Raw genomic sequence first — 12,874 nt, 5'->3', positions numbered from 1 at the left:
TATTTTTTTAAGTGAGCATGCACTCCTGTGTTATTTTGTAAATTAAGAAAAAATCCCCAACAACTTACAAAATATCTTAGGAAGACACGGGCCTATGGGGTGCTGTGGGGCCCTTGAAGGACCCCTGAGCAGGGGCTGTGAGGACTCGAGGGCTTGGTTCAAGGACACATTAGAGACTTCCCAGGGACCAGGGACCCCCAAACATCCTGGCTTGTAGGCAGGATCCTCAGGTGTACAGAGGCTGGGGACACCGTGGGGACATTGGTTCTGTGTCCTCGCCTGTTGGGCACAATGAGGGAGAGTATTCCTCGCCACAGCTCTTCTTGTCTCCAAGCTGGATTCTCCAGCGTTCTCTTCTGGGTTTACCCTTCCCTGCAGGAGAACCACTCAGCCCAGACACCACAGAGCCCCTTTTCTAGACCTTTGTGTGCTCTCCCCTCAGACATCTTGGGAGCTCTGCAAGAGCAGCTCTGTCTCCCAAAGGCTGAATTCACAAAGAACAGACCAGACGTACTTCAGACATTTCATTGCAAGGGTTGTGTTGGTGAGTGGGGCTAGGACCATCTGATTAGGGCTTTGGCCCTGAGGGAAAGTGGGGTGCTCAGGGAAGGGGCTGCAGGCTGACTTTGTTCGTTTGCTTTGTTCCCTCTTGGGTCCTGTTGTGCTGAGGAATGTGATAAGCACACGGTTGGCCCTGCCAGAGCTCTGGTGTCCCGATACAAATGCCAAGAATGGATGGATTCCTACAGGGAGCCCAAAGTTATGCTCTGTTGGCACTTGTTGTCAGAAGTGACAAAGTGGGAGGGTCCATTTGAAGAGCCAGGCCTTGCCTATCTGTCTTGCACAATGCAGCCTATCAGGGAATATATATTAGATTGTGTTATAGCATATTGTGCATATTTGTATTTGTAAACACATCCTGAGCTTGGTGCTTGACCACATCTTGGTGCTGGCACAAACCTAGGGTAGGAGGTACCACCCTCTGCCTCCGCTCTTAAACCTCCTTCAACTCAGTGTCCAGGCCTGCATCTGCCAGCACGTGACCCGGGTTCATCAGTCAGGCCTCCAGGTCTGGGGTCCTAGCCTGTGAAGGCCAATAGGTCTCCAGCGAGCACCCTGAGGTATCTCTCTCTGCAGGCCAGCTCTGAGAGCCCCTCCTCGGCACTCTCTCTTTCTGTGTGTGTCTCCATCTCTCTCTGTCTCTGTCTCTCTCACTCTGTTTCTCTTTTTCTCATTCTGGCCCTTTTTCTTCTCCCTCCCTCCCTTCCTCCTTCCTTCCCTCCCTCCCTCTCCCTCTCCCTCTCCCTATCTCTGTCTCTATCTCTGCAGGTCCTCTTCTGCTGACCGGCATCTCATCCCTGTGGCCTTTGTGTCTGAGAAATGGTTCGAAATCTCCTGCTGACTGGCCGAAGGCTTTTTTACCTCCTGGGGGCAGGGCAGACGCCATGTGTCTATTTCATGGTGAGTGTGCTGTTCCACTCCTCCCATCGCTACTACTTCGGGGGCTACTGAGGGTCCTTTTTCCACGTGGGGTGGGGTCCGTTTCAAAGGATCACTTTTAAGGATGCTCCGGGAGGCTGGACGGAGGCGGTTTGGCAGCTCTCTGAAGTGTTCTAATGGAGGGGGAGGAGGAGAGGGAGAAGGGGAGGAGGAAGAGGGAGGGGAGGAGGCAATCCGGGCCCCCAGGGGAGACGTCTGTCCATTCTGTGCCACCCCTGTGGTGGTTGCCAGGCGCAGGCCCCGGTGGCAGGGTGTCAGTCTGGAAGCAGTGCTGGTTGCAGCTTCTTGGCGGCAGGAAGACATTAGGAGCAGCGGCTGGGCTGTCAGCCCCCCCCCCATCCCACCACAGCCTCGGGGAGGACAAGGAGCAGAATTCAAATACAATTTTGAAATAGAAAAATGAGAGATAAGGAAGAACATGATAAAGAAAGAAAGTGGAGACATCTCCTAATTTGAAGCCAGGAACCGGCACCCGAGCAGGATGCCTTGTCCACGCTCTGCTGCCTGGGAACAGTTTGGTTTGCTTTCAGTGATATTAATGTGGATGCAAACATTAAATGGCTTCTTCGGTGCCAACTCTTTGGACACCACGCTGGACTTCAGGGCCCGCAGTGATTCTGTGGCCCACACATGCCCGGGCTTGCAGCGCAGCCAGGGCTTTCAGGTTCATTTAAGGTGTGATGCCAGCCTGCTGGGAACCCTCGTTTCTCTCCTTGTATCTCTTCCTGCAACCTGGATTCCAAGCTCCTCAGGGGTACAAGAAAGGGGGCCTCTCCTCCAGGAAGTGCTCCTTCTCTTCCTCTTCCTCTTCTGCACGGGGCTTGGTGGGAATCTCTGTGGGCAGAGGGAGTGAATGCAGGGACTCCGTCGGTGACGACTGTCAGTCTGCCAGGTTTCCAGCCTCCCTCCCTGTCCTGAAGCCAGCATGTGGCACCAGTGGGCCAGGGCATGAGATGAGATTAGACTGGAAGCCACCCATCCTCCTCAGAGGTCTCTGTGGAGTCCACATTTCCAGCAGAGTATGCCCTGGCGTCTGGGTGGGTGGGGGCAGAAGCATGGCGCCTCCTCAGAGCAGAGGCCCTGAGGCCTTGGTAAAGCCATGGCTGGTCCCTTTGGCACCTCAGCCAAACCCATCACAGAAGCTTGCTGATGACAGTGGACTTCCAGGACCAGCCTGGAGACGCCCGGGTCCGCAGGGTGCGTGTTTCTACCTGATAAAGGGCGTTCAAGGCTATGCAGAGCAGTTCCTGCTTAGTTACGGAAGAGGTGGAGGCCGAGGGATCCTGGTCGTGGGCCAAGCTCCAGGCAAAAGCTCCAGACCCTACACCAAAGCTAAATGAAAGCAAAGCAAAACAAAGCACAAAAAGGCTGGAGGCGTACGTGGAGTGGTAGAGTGCTTGCCTAAGGCCCTGCGTCCATCAACAGTGCTAAAACAACATCCCCTGACTCAGAGATGGATCTGTGACACCCTCTCTCCCCTGCTTCCCTCCCCCACCCCGGGGTTGAGGACCACAGACTGGAGGTCTGGAGGTCACCCGTCTTTAGCGTCAGGTGGCCTCTGACATGAGGGACCAAGGTAGAGCTCATTTAGTCCCCCTGACCATCCCATTTATGGGGGATGGGACAGAGGCCAGGAGAAGGGAAATAATTTGGCCAGGGCCAGTCAGGTCGTCGGTGGTGGGGCTAGATTGTCCCCTGGCTGCCTAGCCAAGGGCCCTGCCTGCCCCTGACTGTCCCATACAGGGACATAAGGGACACAAGATCTCCAACTAAGGAGGGCCTTCAGAGACAGGCAGCTTCTTCTGCTGGACAGGGCCCAGTGTCTGCAGCCTGAGCCCTAGAGTCTAGTGTATTGGGTCAGGAAGCCACAAGAATGGTCTTACACAGGATGTCTCAAATTATGGGGGAGGGATGTTTTTATTTGTTTCTGAATTCCTGGAAATGCCCCTCCCCAGTCTCATTTGCTAGATTCTGTGCTCTCAGCTCCAATGTGCACTAAAGACCCACTGTATCAGTGAGTTCTTCCCCATTTCTCATGCAGGAACATGAGATGTAGGCACCCTATAAGTGTTCTCAACTCTTCTGAGGACTATTTTCTGAGCACCCCCTGACACTTGCTGTGGGACTGGACTGTCCCTGTGCACAGATAGCTGAGGGCCCCTCCCCGAGGGCCTGGCAGGGCCTACCAGCTGGCTGCAGTCAGGCGCCCTGGAGAGGCGCTTAGATGGCTGAGCTCAGACACCACATCTGTTGACACTCAGTCATGGTTCACACCTGGTGATTTCCTGTGGTGGGGACCAGACCAGGAGGGCTGTGCAAACAGCCTTGTTAGCCCATGATAAACGTTTAAAGATTCTATCGCCGTGTGTCTGACAAACAATTTTTCACTCGCTGGAGTGAGGGTGTTTGGATTCATGAATCCTCTGATTCTAGTAATTAATGCCTGGACATGAACATCAAGCTGGAAGAGTCAGAGAGAGACAGAGAGAGATCCCTGGGATTTACTAGGGCACTTATTGTCCCTTAAATAAGCACCAATTAATACTAAACCATTCAATTAAGGTTTAAGAGCCGGTGGAGGTATTTATCTCTCCCGTAGTTGCAAAAACACTCCCAATGTCTTTTTCACGATGATGTCGTAGTTCACGCTCATGCCGTGCGCAGGCTACCTGAACAGGCACAGGTGAGGACCAGCTCTGGCCGCTTGCTTCCCTGCGGACAGGTGTGTGCGCCGTCCAGGTCTCCTTCCCGGGCCCTGCCCCTTCTCTAGAGGGCAGCCAGTCTATGCTCAGCTCAGATCCTCCATCCCTGGGACCGGATTGCCCTGGTCAGAGATGAAATGAAGCTAGCTTCCTTGCTTCAATGGAGGGAGTGCCTTGCCATGCACTCCTGAGCTAATTCCCTGCCATTTTTCACAGAACAGGTAAAGCAGAGAAAACCTCATTAGATTTCACTCCATTCTCTCTCCCTGTTCACCGAAGCCACTTCATCCCAGACAGAACCCCAGAAGCCATCAAGGATCACGAATCCCAAACAAGTGACAAATAAGTCATGCTATTATTACGTTTGAAAATGTATTAAAGACACAACTAATACAAAGAAGGAGAAGAACTGCACCTGAGCCTTCCCACTTGGCTCTTAAAATAAAAACAAAAGATCGCATTAGTGGAATATCAAGGAACACTCTTCCTCCAAAAGAACATCCAGCCTCTTTCTAGCTGTTGTCTGAGACAACAACATTAAAGAAACAGAGCCCAGACAGCCTTTGCTGCTGTGGAGAAACTGAACAGTGGCTGCTGTGCCAGGAGGCCTGGCTGCTTGCTGTCCGTTAGTTCTGTTTTACAAAAGCAAACGCTGAGCTTGGAATTCAGAGAGCCCATGCTCTGCGGCCCACATCTCCTTCCAGGCAGCAGAGGGCACAATTTATCCCAGAACCCATCTCCACGATGGCTTTGCAGCACACAGCAGCCTTGTGCTCGCCCCTTCTTTTTCTGCCCTGGGGTCCAGGACTGGTTGCCTCCGTATCTCTGTGGCCTGGTGCAGGCTCCTGGTTCTTCTCGGAGCCACCTGCCGGGCGGAAAGGTCGTTGGAGGTCAAGAGCATGCCTGAGCGGCTTAGCAGCAGCTTAGGGCCTGGCTGGGAGTGAGAATGGCTGTGACGCACTCAGCTCCTTCCTCGCTCTGAAAGTGGCCTTGCTGGCTCTATCATATGGTTGGAACTGTCACCCTTTATGGATGAGGTGTTTGTTTGTTTGTTTTCTGCCCTGAGACATTAGATATGGATAAGCTTAGAGGGGACTTTCTCCCCAGTGTGGCAGGAGATGTCTGGCTCTGGGGGACAGAACTCCTCTGAGATCCTGCTGCACCTACCAGGACCTCCCTGCAAGCAGGCCCTGAGAGGTGTCAGGCTAGAGAGGGTCCAACCCTCGTCAGGGCAGACTGCTCTCCTGGCCTGAACTTGCTGAACGTCAGGGTGGAGGATGGAAAACACTCCACAGGAAACATGGGCCATGAAGGGCGGGTAGCCTGTGATTCTAGGTCCATCCCCGACCCATTCAGATCGGGCTTGAGTGGTAGCTAGGCTCCATTAGTAACGAGTAATCAGAGGCGAGGGGAAGTGTTTCTCTCACACACACATTGTGTGTTTATGCCTATAGATATCTGCATATATACACACACAGACAGACGCACATATATAGAGACAGACATAGATTATAGACACACATATATATATATACAATCTATATTATATGTACATTATACACATTATTATATATACATATTTTATACACACATACTCATACATGTGTAGGTATACATGTATACACACAAATATCAGAGCCAATAGGAAAGTCACTCAGTCCAGCCTTTAATGATCCCATTTCTTGTGTGTGTGTGTGTGTGTGTGTGTGTGTGTGTGTGTGTGTGTATGTATCTCAGGGCCTGGGCACTGCCCCTGAGCTTTTCATTCAAGGCTGGTGCTCTACCACTTAAGCCATAGCTCCACTTCTTTTTGGTGATTTCTTGGAGACAAGCATCTCACAGACTGGCCTGCCCAGCCTGGCTTTGAACCACTAATCTCAGCCTCCTGAGTCGTTAGGATGGCAGCGTGAACCCCTGTGTGCCTGGCTTAATGACCCCATTTGCGTCTTGTACACTTGTTTCATTGTGGAAAAGGGATATAGCAGAAGCTTGCTGTCTCCATCATTTGTCAGTGACATGGAGCCCATCTGCATCATGGGGCAGAGACAACTGCCAAGACCAAACTGCCCCCACCCATTCCACACTGCACAGCCCTTCACATCCCTGCCCTCCAGCCTCACCTCAGTCAGTCCTTTCCTCCAGCACCTGCCCTTCTTGCAGCCCCTCCCCTCATCCACTGCTCTCTGTGAGTCCCAGAACTCCAAGTGGAATCATTCAGCATGTGTGCCGCTGTCCTCCAACACTGGAGAACTCAGATGAAGGCTCGTGTGCACGGGGACAGTTCTCTATATGTGTTGTTACTTCCTTCTTTCAAACCCCTCCCCGCCCCCATTCTGGAAGGTTGGGAGCCATGCCTGGGTGGAGGCTGGGGCAGAAACCTTCACAGTGGGGTTACCTAGAGGGGTCCAGTGTGGATCTGACAGGAAAGGACATCCCCAGTCTTCCTCAAGGTGACATTGAGGAGCCCAAAGGGGCAATTTCAATTTCAATCTCACAGACAGGTAGCCTTTGGAGTAGCTGGACAGATGCTGGACCCCCCAGGGCCCCAGGGTCTCTGATTCCAGGCTGGGGTCCCAGGGGAGAGGCCATTCCCCTTATCTGGGTGGATGGCTAGGCTTTGGCCACAGGCCAGGGACCTGGCTGTTCCTAGATGTGGCCTGTGGCCTGTGGATGCCCACTGCCCAGGAGCCTCAGCCTTCAGTGTCTGTCCCCAGTCACTGGGGCAGGAGAAAAAAGATCCCTCTGTACTCCATACCTGAATCTCTAGAGACCATGGTGCCCCCTGCGCCCTCCCCTCCATCCCCCACCTGGCCCATCATGGCAGCCAGTGGGGTTGTCCTGGGAGCTCCCATTCCCAGCAGACAGCTGAGCCGACCGCTCACAGGCAATAAGGCGCCTTCTTGGAGGGGCGTGGTTTTGCCGATTCCAATACATGCATTGATTCCTCGTGTGTGCTGGTATCAGCTAGCTCCTGCTGGGGAGAGTGGGGAGGGGAAGGAGAGAGGAAGGGAAGGAGGAAGGGAGGGAGAGAGAGAAGAGAGCATGCACAGACACAGCAGAAGACCAGCATGGCTCTTCCCGTGGTCGAGATGTCCAGACTTGTGTCTTCTTTACCCAAAGTTCCACAGATCCTGGTCTCGGACTGGGTCACATCCCACATCCTGTCCCAAATTCCCAGTGTCCTCTGCATTTCTAGGTGGCCAGTTCACCTTCCAAGGCATTCTGCTCCTCTGAGGCCATTTTGGCGCCTGCCTAACCGCCAGGGAGAACAAGTGGCCTCCGAGGCTCTGTGGGCTACGTACGAAGCCTCCACCTTCTCATGTCTTCTTCTTTTCTTTCCACACAGGATTCCGTTGGTGAACCTGTAAAAACAAAACAAAACAAAAATATAAAACCTAAAACTAGACTATCCGAGGGAACCTGCCATTCTGTTGGCCGGCGGAAAACTCACAGAGCGGGACACTCTAGGCAAAATATATTTTTGTACAAATGCTCAAGCCTATGGGCGGCCGCCTTCTCCCCGAGTTTTCTTTGGAGAACAGAAAGAAGAAATGTAGGAGGGGACTGGAGACAGAGCGAGAGCGAAGGAGAAGACCAAGCAACAGGGACAGAAGGAAGGATACCTGACGTCTGGAATTTGTACCACGATTCTGAACCCATGCCAATAATGCCATTATGTGCCATGAACTGATCCCAAAGCTTGGCTGCAAGCCGGAGCCAAGTGGACCACGAGTAGAAATCTCACAGAAAAACAGGGGTGGGAATCTTCCAATAGAGTCACTTATTTCTGGTTACTATACATATATAAATATATAAATACCAACAGAGACACACACACACACGTACACTTTTTTTGTACTGTAGCAATTTTTGAAGATCCTCAATGTTCCTTTTTAAAAAAAAATGAAAGAATTGTGTTATAGGTTACAAAAAAAAATCTGATTTATTTAACATGCTTAGTATGAACAGAATAAACTGGTGTTTTCTACTTTGGCCACGCAGCTCACGCACATGCCACACATGAACACGCACCCCTGCACACACATACACACGTGCACACACACACACACACACACATACACATGCATCTATACGCATCTATTGGAGATACAGTTCCACAGGTGAGCATATTCGTTCTTCTTCCTAGTGACCTGATGTTTCATCCCTGGGGGATGGCCTCATCCGAGGACGAGCCCTCCAGGGACATCCTGTGTCTGCCAGATGTTTCCTGAGTGGTACCCAAGTGAATGCTTTCTTACCTTGGGCCGGAATTAAGGATGCCACGATTTTCTATATATATGTATACACACACCTGCATAAATGTTACCTTTCTTCATTTACTTGCTGGAAGCTGCTACCTAACAGCCATGCACACGTTTCTGTCGCTGGCTGCTGACAAGCGGGCCTGAGCACCAGGTTGGGTGGGTGGTGGATTCTCGAGCATTTGTGTTATACAAGCGTAGACTGAATTAAAGAGATTTTCCAGTTCCAAACATTAAAGGAAATATATCCGTACACTGTGTGTGCATATGTCAGGACAGCATTCCAGGATGCACGGGCTCCTGTTTGTTGGGGAGTGAACCCCACCCTTCTGTGTGCAGAGCCCAGGTAGCCCCTGCTTGGCCTGTGTTCTGTTGGGGCCTCCACTCTCCCTGCCTCCAGTCCATGAGAACACAGGGTGCTTTTCCTTGAGCCCAAAAAGGACTGAATGCCAGGGGAAATGGTACCCTTGTTCTTGTCAAAGCCTGTGGCCCACTGTTGAAATGGTTTGTCTGTCAAGAGTCTTACTATGGAAGCGGGAGTCCTTGGTTCTGAGAAAACCCAGCAAACCCATTGAGTGAGAAGCTGACACGCTCCAGGTAGGCAACTGCTTCATCAGCTCCTTCTCATGAAAATATCCTGTGTTCGGGGAGCATCAGAAGGGAGCTGGGGGGGTGTCTGTCCCTCAGCCTACCCCTCTCTTGCTAACACCAAAAATCCAGATCAAATGAAGGTGTGGATCGATCCCCAAACAATGTGTTCCTTCTCTGTGGCCAGGTGCCACTTGGATTTCACCGGTAGGCTGTGTGGATGGATGGAGAGAATGTCTGCAGACCAGGTTTCCAGCTCGGGGGCCGAGCAGACACCTCAGCATGCCTTTACTTCTTGGACTGCCAAAGTTATGATTTTTCCATGCAATTCAGTTGCCCTCAGAAGCACCTTGAAGTGTGCTTGCGGAGTTTGCTTTTGTACCTTCCAAGATGATGGTAGAGCGGCCCCCATGGATGGGAAAAGCATGGCTTTCCTACTATGGGCATTTGAAGCCTTCAGGAAGAGCTTGCGGCAGGTGTTCCGTCAGGGTTGGGTGTCTTGTCTTCTCTTTTCCCTCCAAAGCCTTAGCATTTACCACTGTGAGCACCAGGCACTGGCCTTTGACCTTCTCTGGGTTCCTGGAACTGAACCAGGGTCCTCACCTATCACGTTACCCTCCCACCACTCCTGCTGGAGCTGGGCTCTGGGGCCTCCCTGGCTACGCAAGCACAGTCCAGACACAAGTGGAGGGTCATCAGTGTCCGGTGAGCAGGGGCACGGCTGCCTGACCTTGGGTGTTCTGAGCCCCAGAGCAAGCCCAGCTGGGCGGAGGGGATGGCAGATTCCCTGTCTGCTGGGTCATTTCGGGCCGTGCCTCGCCCTGCCTTGGCATGACAGAATGCACTCAGACTCTTCAGCACCCTCTGCAGAGTCCCTAAGGCACTGGGGGAAGTTAAAAGAGTATTTGGGGACCACACAGGTACGATCCCTACACAAAGAAGTGTGTGAATGCAAACCAGAGAGTTCTGATGCCTGCTAAAACAAAAAACACTTTTCCTGGGATGGGGTGGGGGAGATGAGAATGTAGGCTTTTTTCTTCCATTTTTATCCCTCCAATCCCACCCCTCAACTGAAAATACATCTATGGAATAACAGATGACACCCAAAACACATAGCCTTGTAAACAGACAATCCTCACCCCCATCAGAGATGAGCAGGTCCTTTCTGTGAGGCCCAGTAAGGGAACAGGCCTTCCTTCAGTGGTGTGGGTGGGGCATGAGTCCCAAGCCCCTCCCCATCACCTTGACCATTTTAACTCTGCCCACCAGTGGCCTTTACATGTATTTGCTTTGGCTTCCTTTTACCTCATGAAATATACTTAAAGAGGGCATGCATGACACGATGGTAAGGTCCTCAAACTTTTTTTTTTGCCAGCCTGGGCCTTGAACTCTGGGCTTGGGCACTGTCCTTGGGCTTTCTCAAGGCTAGAGCTCTACCACTTAAACTACAGCACCACTTCTGGCTTTTTTTCTATGTATGTGGTACCGAGGAATCAAACCTGGGTCTTTGTACATGCTAGGCAAGCACTGTACCACTAGGCCAAACGCCCAGCCCCATCCTCAGACTTCTATCTGCATCTGTTGTACCCTCATTCCATCAATCACAGGTGCTAAAGGCAGTGCCCTGGACATTCGTTGCCCATTGACCAGCCCTTAGCAGCTTTTGAAGCAATTGTGTTTGGCTCTTGGAAGCCATGATACTGTATGGTCAGTTAATGTCTAGGCTTAGACACTCCTAACCTTCACACATTTGCTATTACTCATATGTATCTGGAGGAGGGTTGCGGTGGCGCTGGGTCTAACTCTCAGGGGTGAAAGGCCAGAGAAACTTCCTGATCCTTTCCCCTCGTAAAGGAAGGGATGGTGGGGTCCTGTTGGTGCCCTCTTGGCATGGGAAGGACAGGTCACTGGGGTCCTCTCTGGTGTTTTTGGTCCTTCCTGTTCTTGAGCCCTACAGGGGCTTGTTCTTGTCCCCATAGGGGACAGAAACACTGGATGCCAACCCCCTGGTCCCAGAAGGCAGCTGCCTTTCTAAAATCCTCCCCAAACCCAGAGCACACTTATTCCTGTCCTTCTCACTCAACGTCTGCTTTTAAGTAAGCAGAGATTCCCCAAATATGCCATGATTCATGTAATTTTGGAATGGTCACTTCAGAGTGGTTTGTCAGTTTGCTCTGCCATACCGTTTTTTGACTGTTTGATTGTTACCCGGTATAAATAGCACAGCCCACATAAATGAGCCCAGCTCTCATCGTCGGGGAGTCTCCGATTGTCTTGACGTGTGCTCTCTATACATGTACTGGCTGCGGTGAGGAAGGCTCTGGGCTGAGGCCCATGTGTCAGTTACTCTCAGAATTACCTTTGGGGGCCCAAGGGAGGTTTTTAGGGATTGTTTGACATTTTGGAACAGGCCACTGACCGGCGCAGAGCATGAGCTGTGGTCATGTGCTGTCTTACACATCATTTCTGGGCTGAGGACATGCATTTGCATGGGAGGAATGGATGGAAAGAGACAAAGCAGTGAATTTTCACATTTTCGGTCTCTCAGCCATCAAACGAGCAGAAGAATGGGTGCCATCTACCCTTGATTCATTCTAGAACGATCTCAGGTAGTCAGCGTAGCCACCTTTCAACAGCCAGTCTGCCAAGCTCACATCAGCCACCTCGTGGCCAGGCAACAAGGAGCTCAGAAACTGCAGGGTTCTCCTGTCAGCGGGCCAATGGTAGCACCTGAACATTGTCAAAGAAGCAAGCCAACCCTTCCTATTGGAAGCATAACAGTGAGCAGGTACAGCAGGGCAGGCTCACTCCCTTCTCTGCTGTCCCACTTTGGAAAACAGCATCATAAGACAGACTACTGTGACTAAGGCGGCTAGGTACACACCCCGACCTGCATGCAGAGTGAGCCAGAAAGAAGTGCAGCAACTGGGCTCTTCGAGGCAGTGGTGTGGGGGGCCAAGGGTTGGGTGGAGCCTTCTGTGATAGACTGTCAAACACAACAGCCATGGGCCCACACTCTACCCTCTCAGTGCACAGCCAGGCCCAGTTGTAATGACAACGGGAGAGTGATCAACGGGGTTTTGACCTGTGTTGACCTGTGTCTGCAACATGTCTTCCTGAGAGAGTCTCTCTTTGTGCTCTATGAAATACTATACATGGAATCGGGGGCCAGGAGTTTGGCCTACTGGTACAAGTGCTTGCCTAGCATGCATGAAGACCTGGGTTTGATTCATAGAAAAAGCTGGAAATGCTGCTGTGGCTGAAATGGTAGAGCTCTAGCCTTGAGAAAGCCCAAAGACAGTGCTCAGGCCCTGAGTTCAAGCACTGGAACTGGACAAAATAAATACAGAGAGAGAGAGAGAGAGAGAGAGAGAGAGAGAGAGAGAGAGAGAGAGAGAGAGAGAGAGAGAGAGAGAGAGAGAGAAAGAGAAAGAGAGAGAGAGGAAGGAAAAAAGACTATATATGGAATCAAGGAAATTGCTTTGAGGAAAACGCCAAGTCTATGTCACACACAGGACAATCTTAGCTTTTATTTTCAAAAATGATGTGGAGAAGGATGGGCCAACCTTGCTGGTCTGTGGCAGTAGGGGAGAGAACCATGAATGTATGCTTAGCCATGTTGTTGTTTCTTCAAGTGCGAGGATCTCAGAACCCACATGTAGATGACATTCCATTAAATGGGCCACCAGACTAAGCCCAGGGAGCAGTGAGACCCTCCCTCCCCCGAGGCAGAATTAGCTCCCCTCCAGACCCTGAATTCCACCGCAGAGCATCTGCTGAGCAAGTGTCAGACCTGGCTGCAGGGGGCACAGATCACAGGAG

The 12,874-nt window shown here is 51.6% G+C and overlaps 1 protein-coding gene across 1 annotated transcript in view; it reads left to right on the top strand.

Annotated features, from left to right (window-relative positions):
• Window positions 1–8,717, top strand: part of Ajap1 (adherens junctions associated protein 1) — a 96,664-nt gene extending 87,947 nt beyond the window's left edge. The window contains exons 5-6 of the mRNA XM_090333932.1: window positions 1,330–1,461; window positions 7,549–8,717. Coding sequence (XP_090190058.1) covers window positions 1,330–1,402 — 73 coding nt within the window. The 3' untranslated portion in view covers window positions 1,403–1,461; window positions 7,549–8,717. The remainder of the gene's footprint in view (window positions 1–1,329; window positions 1,462–7,548) is intronic.
• The last annotated feature ends 4,157 nt before the right edge of the window (window positions 8,718–12,874 follow it).

The sequence above is a fragment of the Megascapheus bottae genome, chromosome 6 (genome assembly GCF_031878675.1).
Source record: "Megascapheus bottae isolate mThoBot1 chromosome 6, mThoBot2.hap1, whole genome shotgun sequence".
NCBI lineage: Eukaryota > Metazoa > Chordata > Mammalia > Rodentia > Geomyidae > Megascapheus > Megascapheus bottae.
Note: the sequence above shows the minus strand (reverse complement) of the source record. Positions and strands in the feature narration are given on the sequence as shown.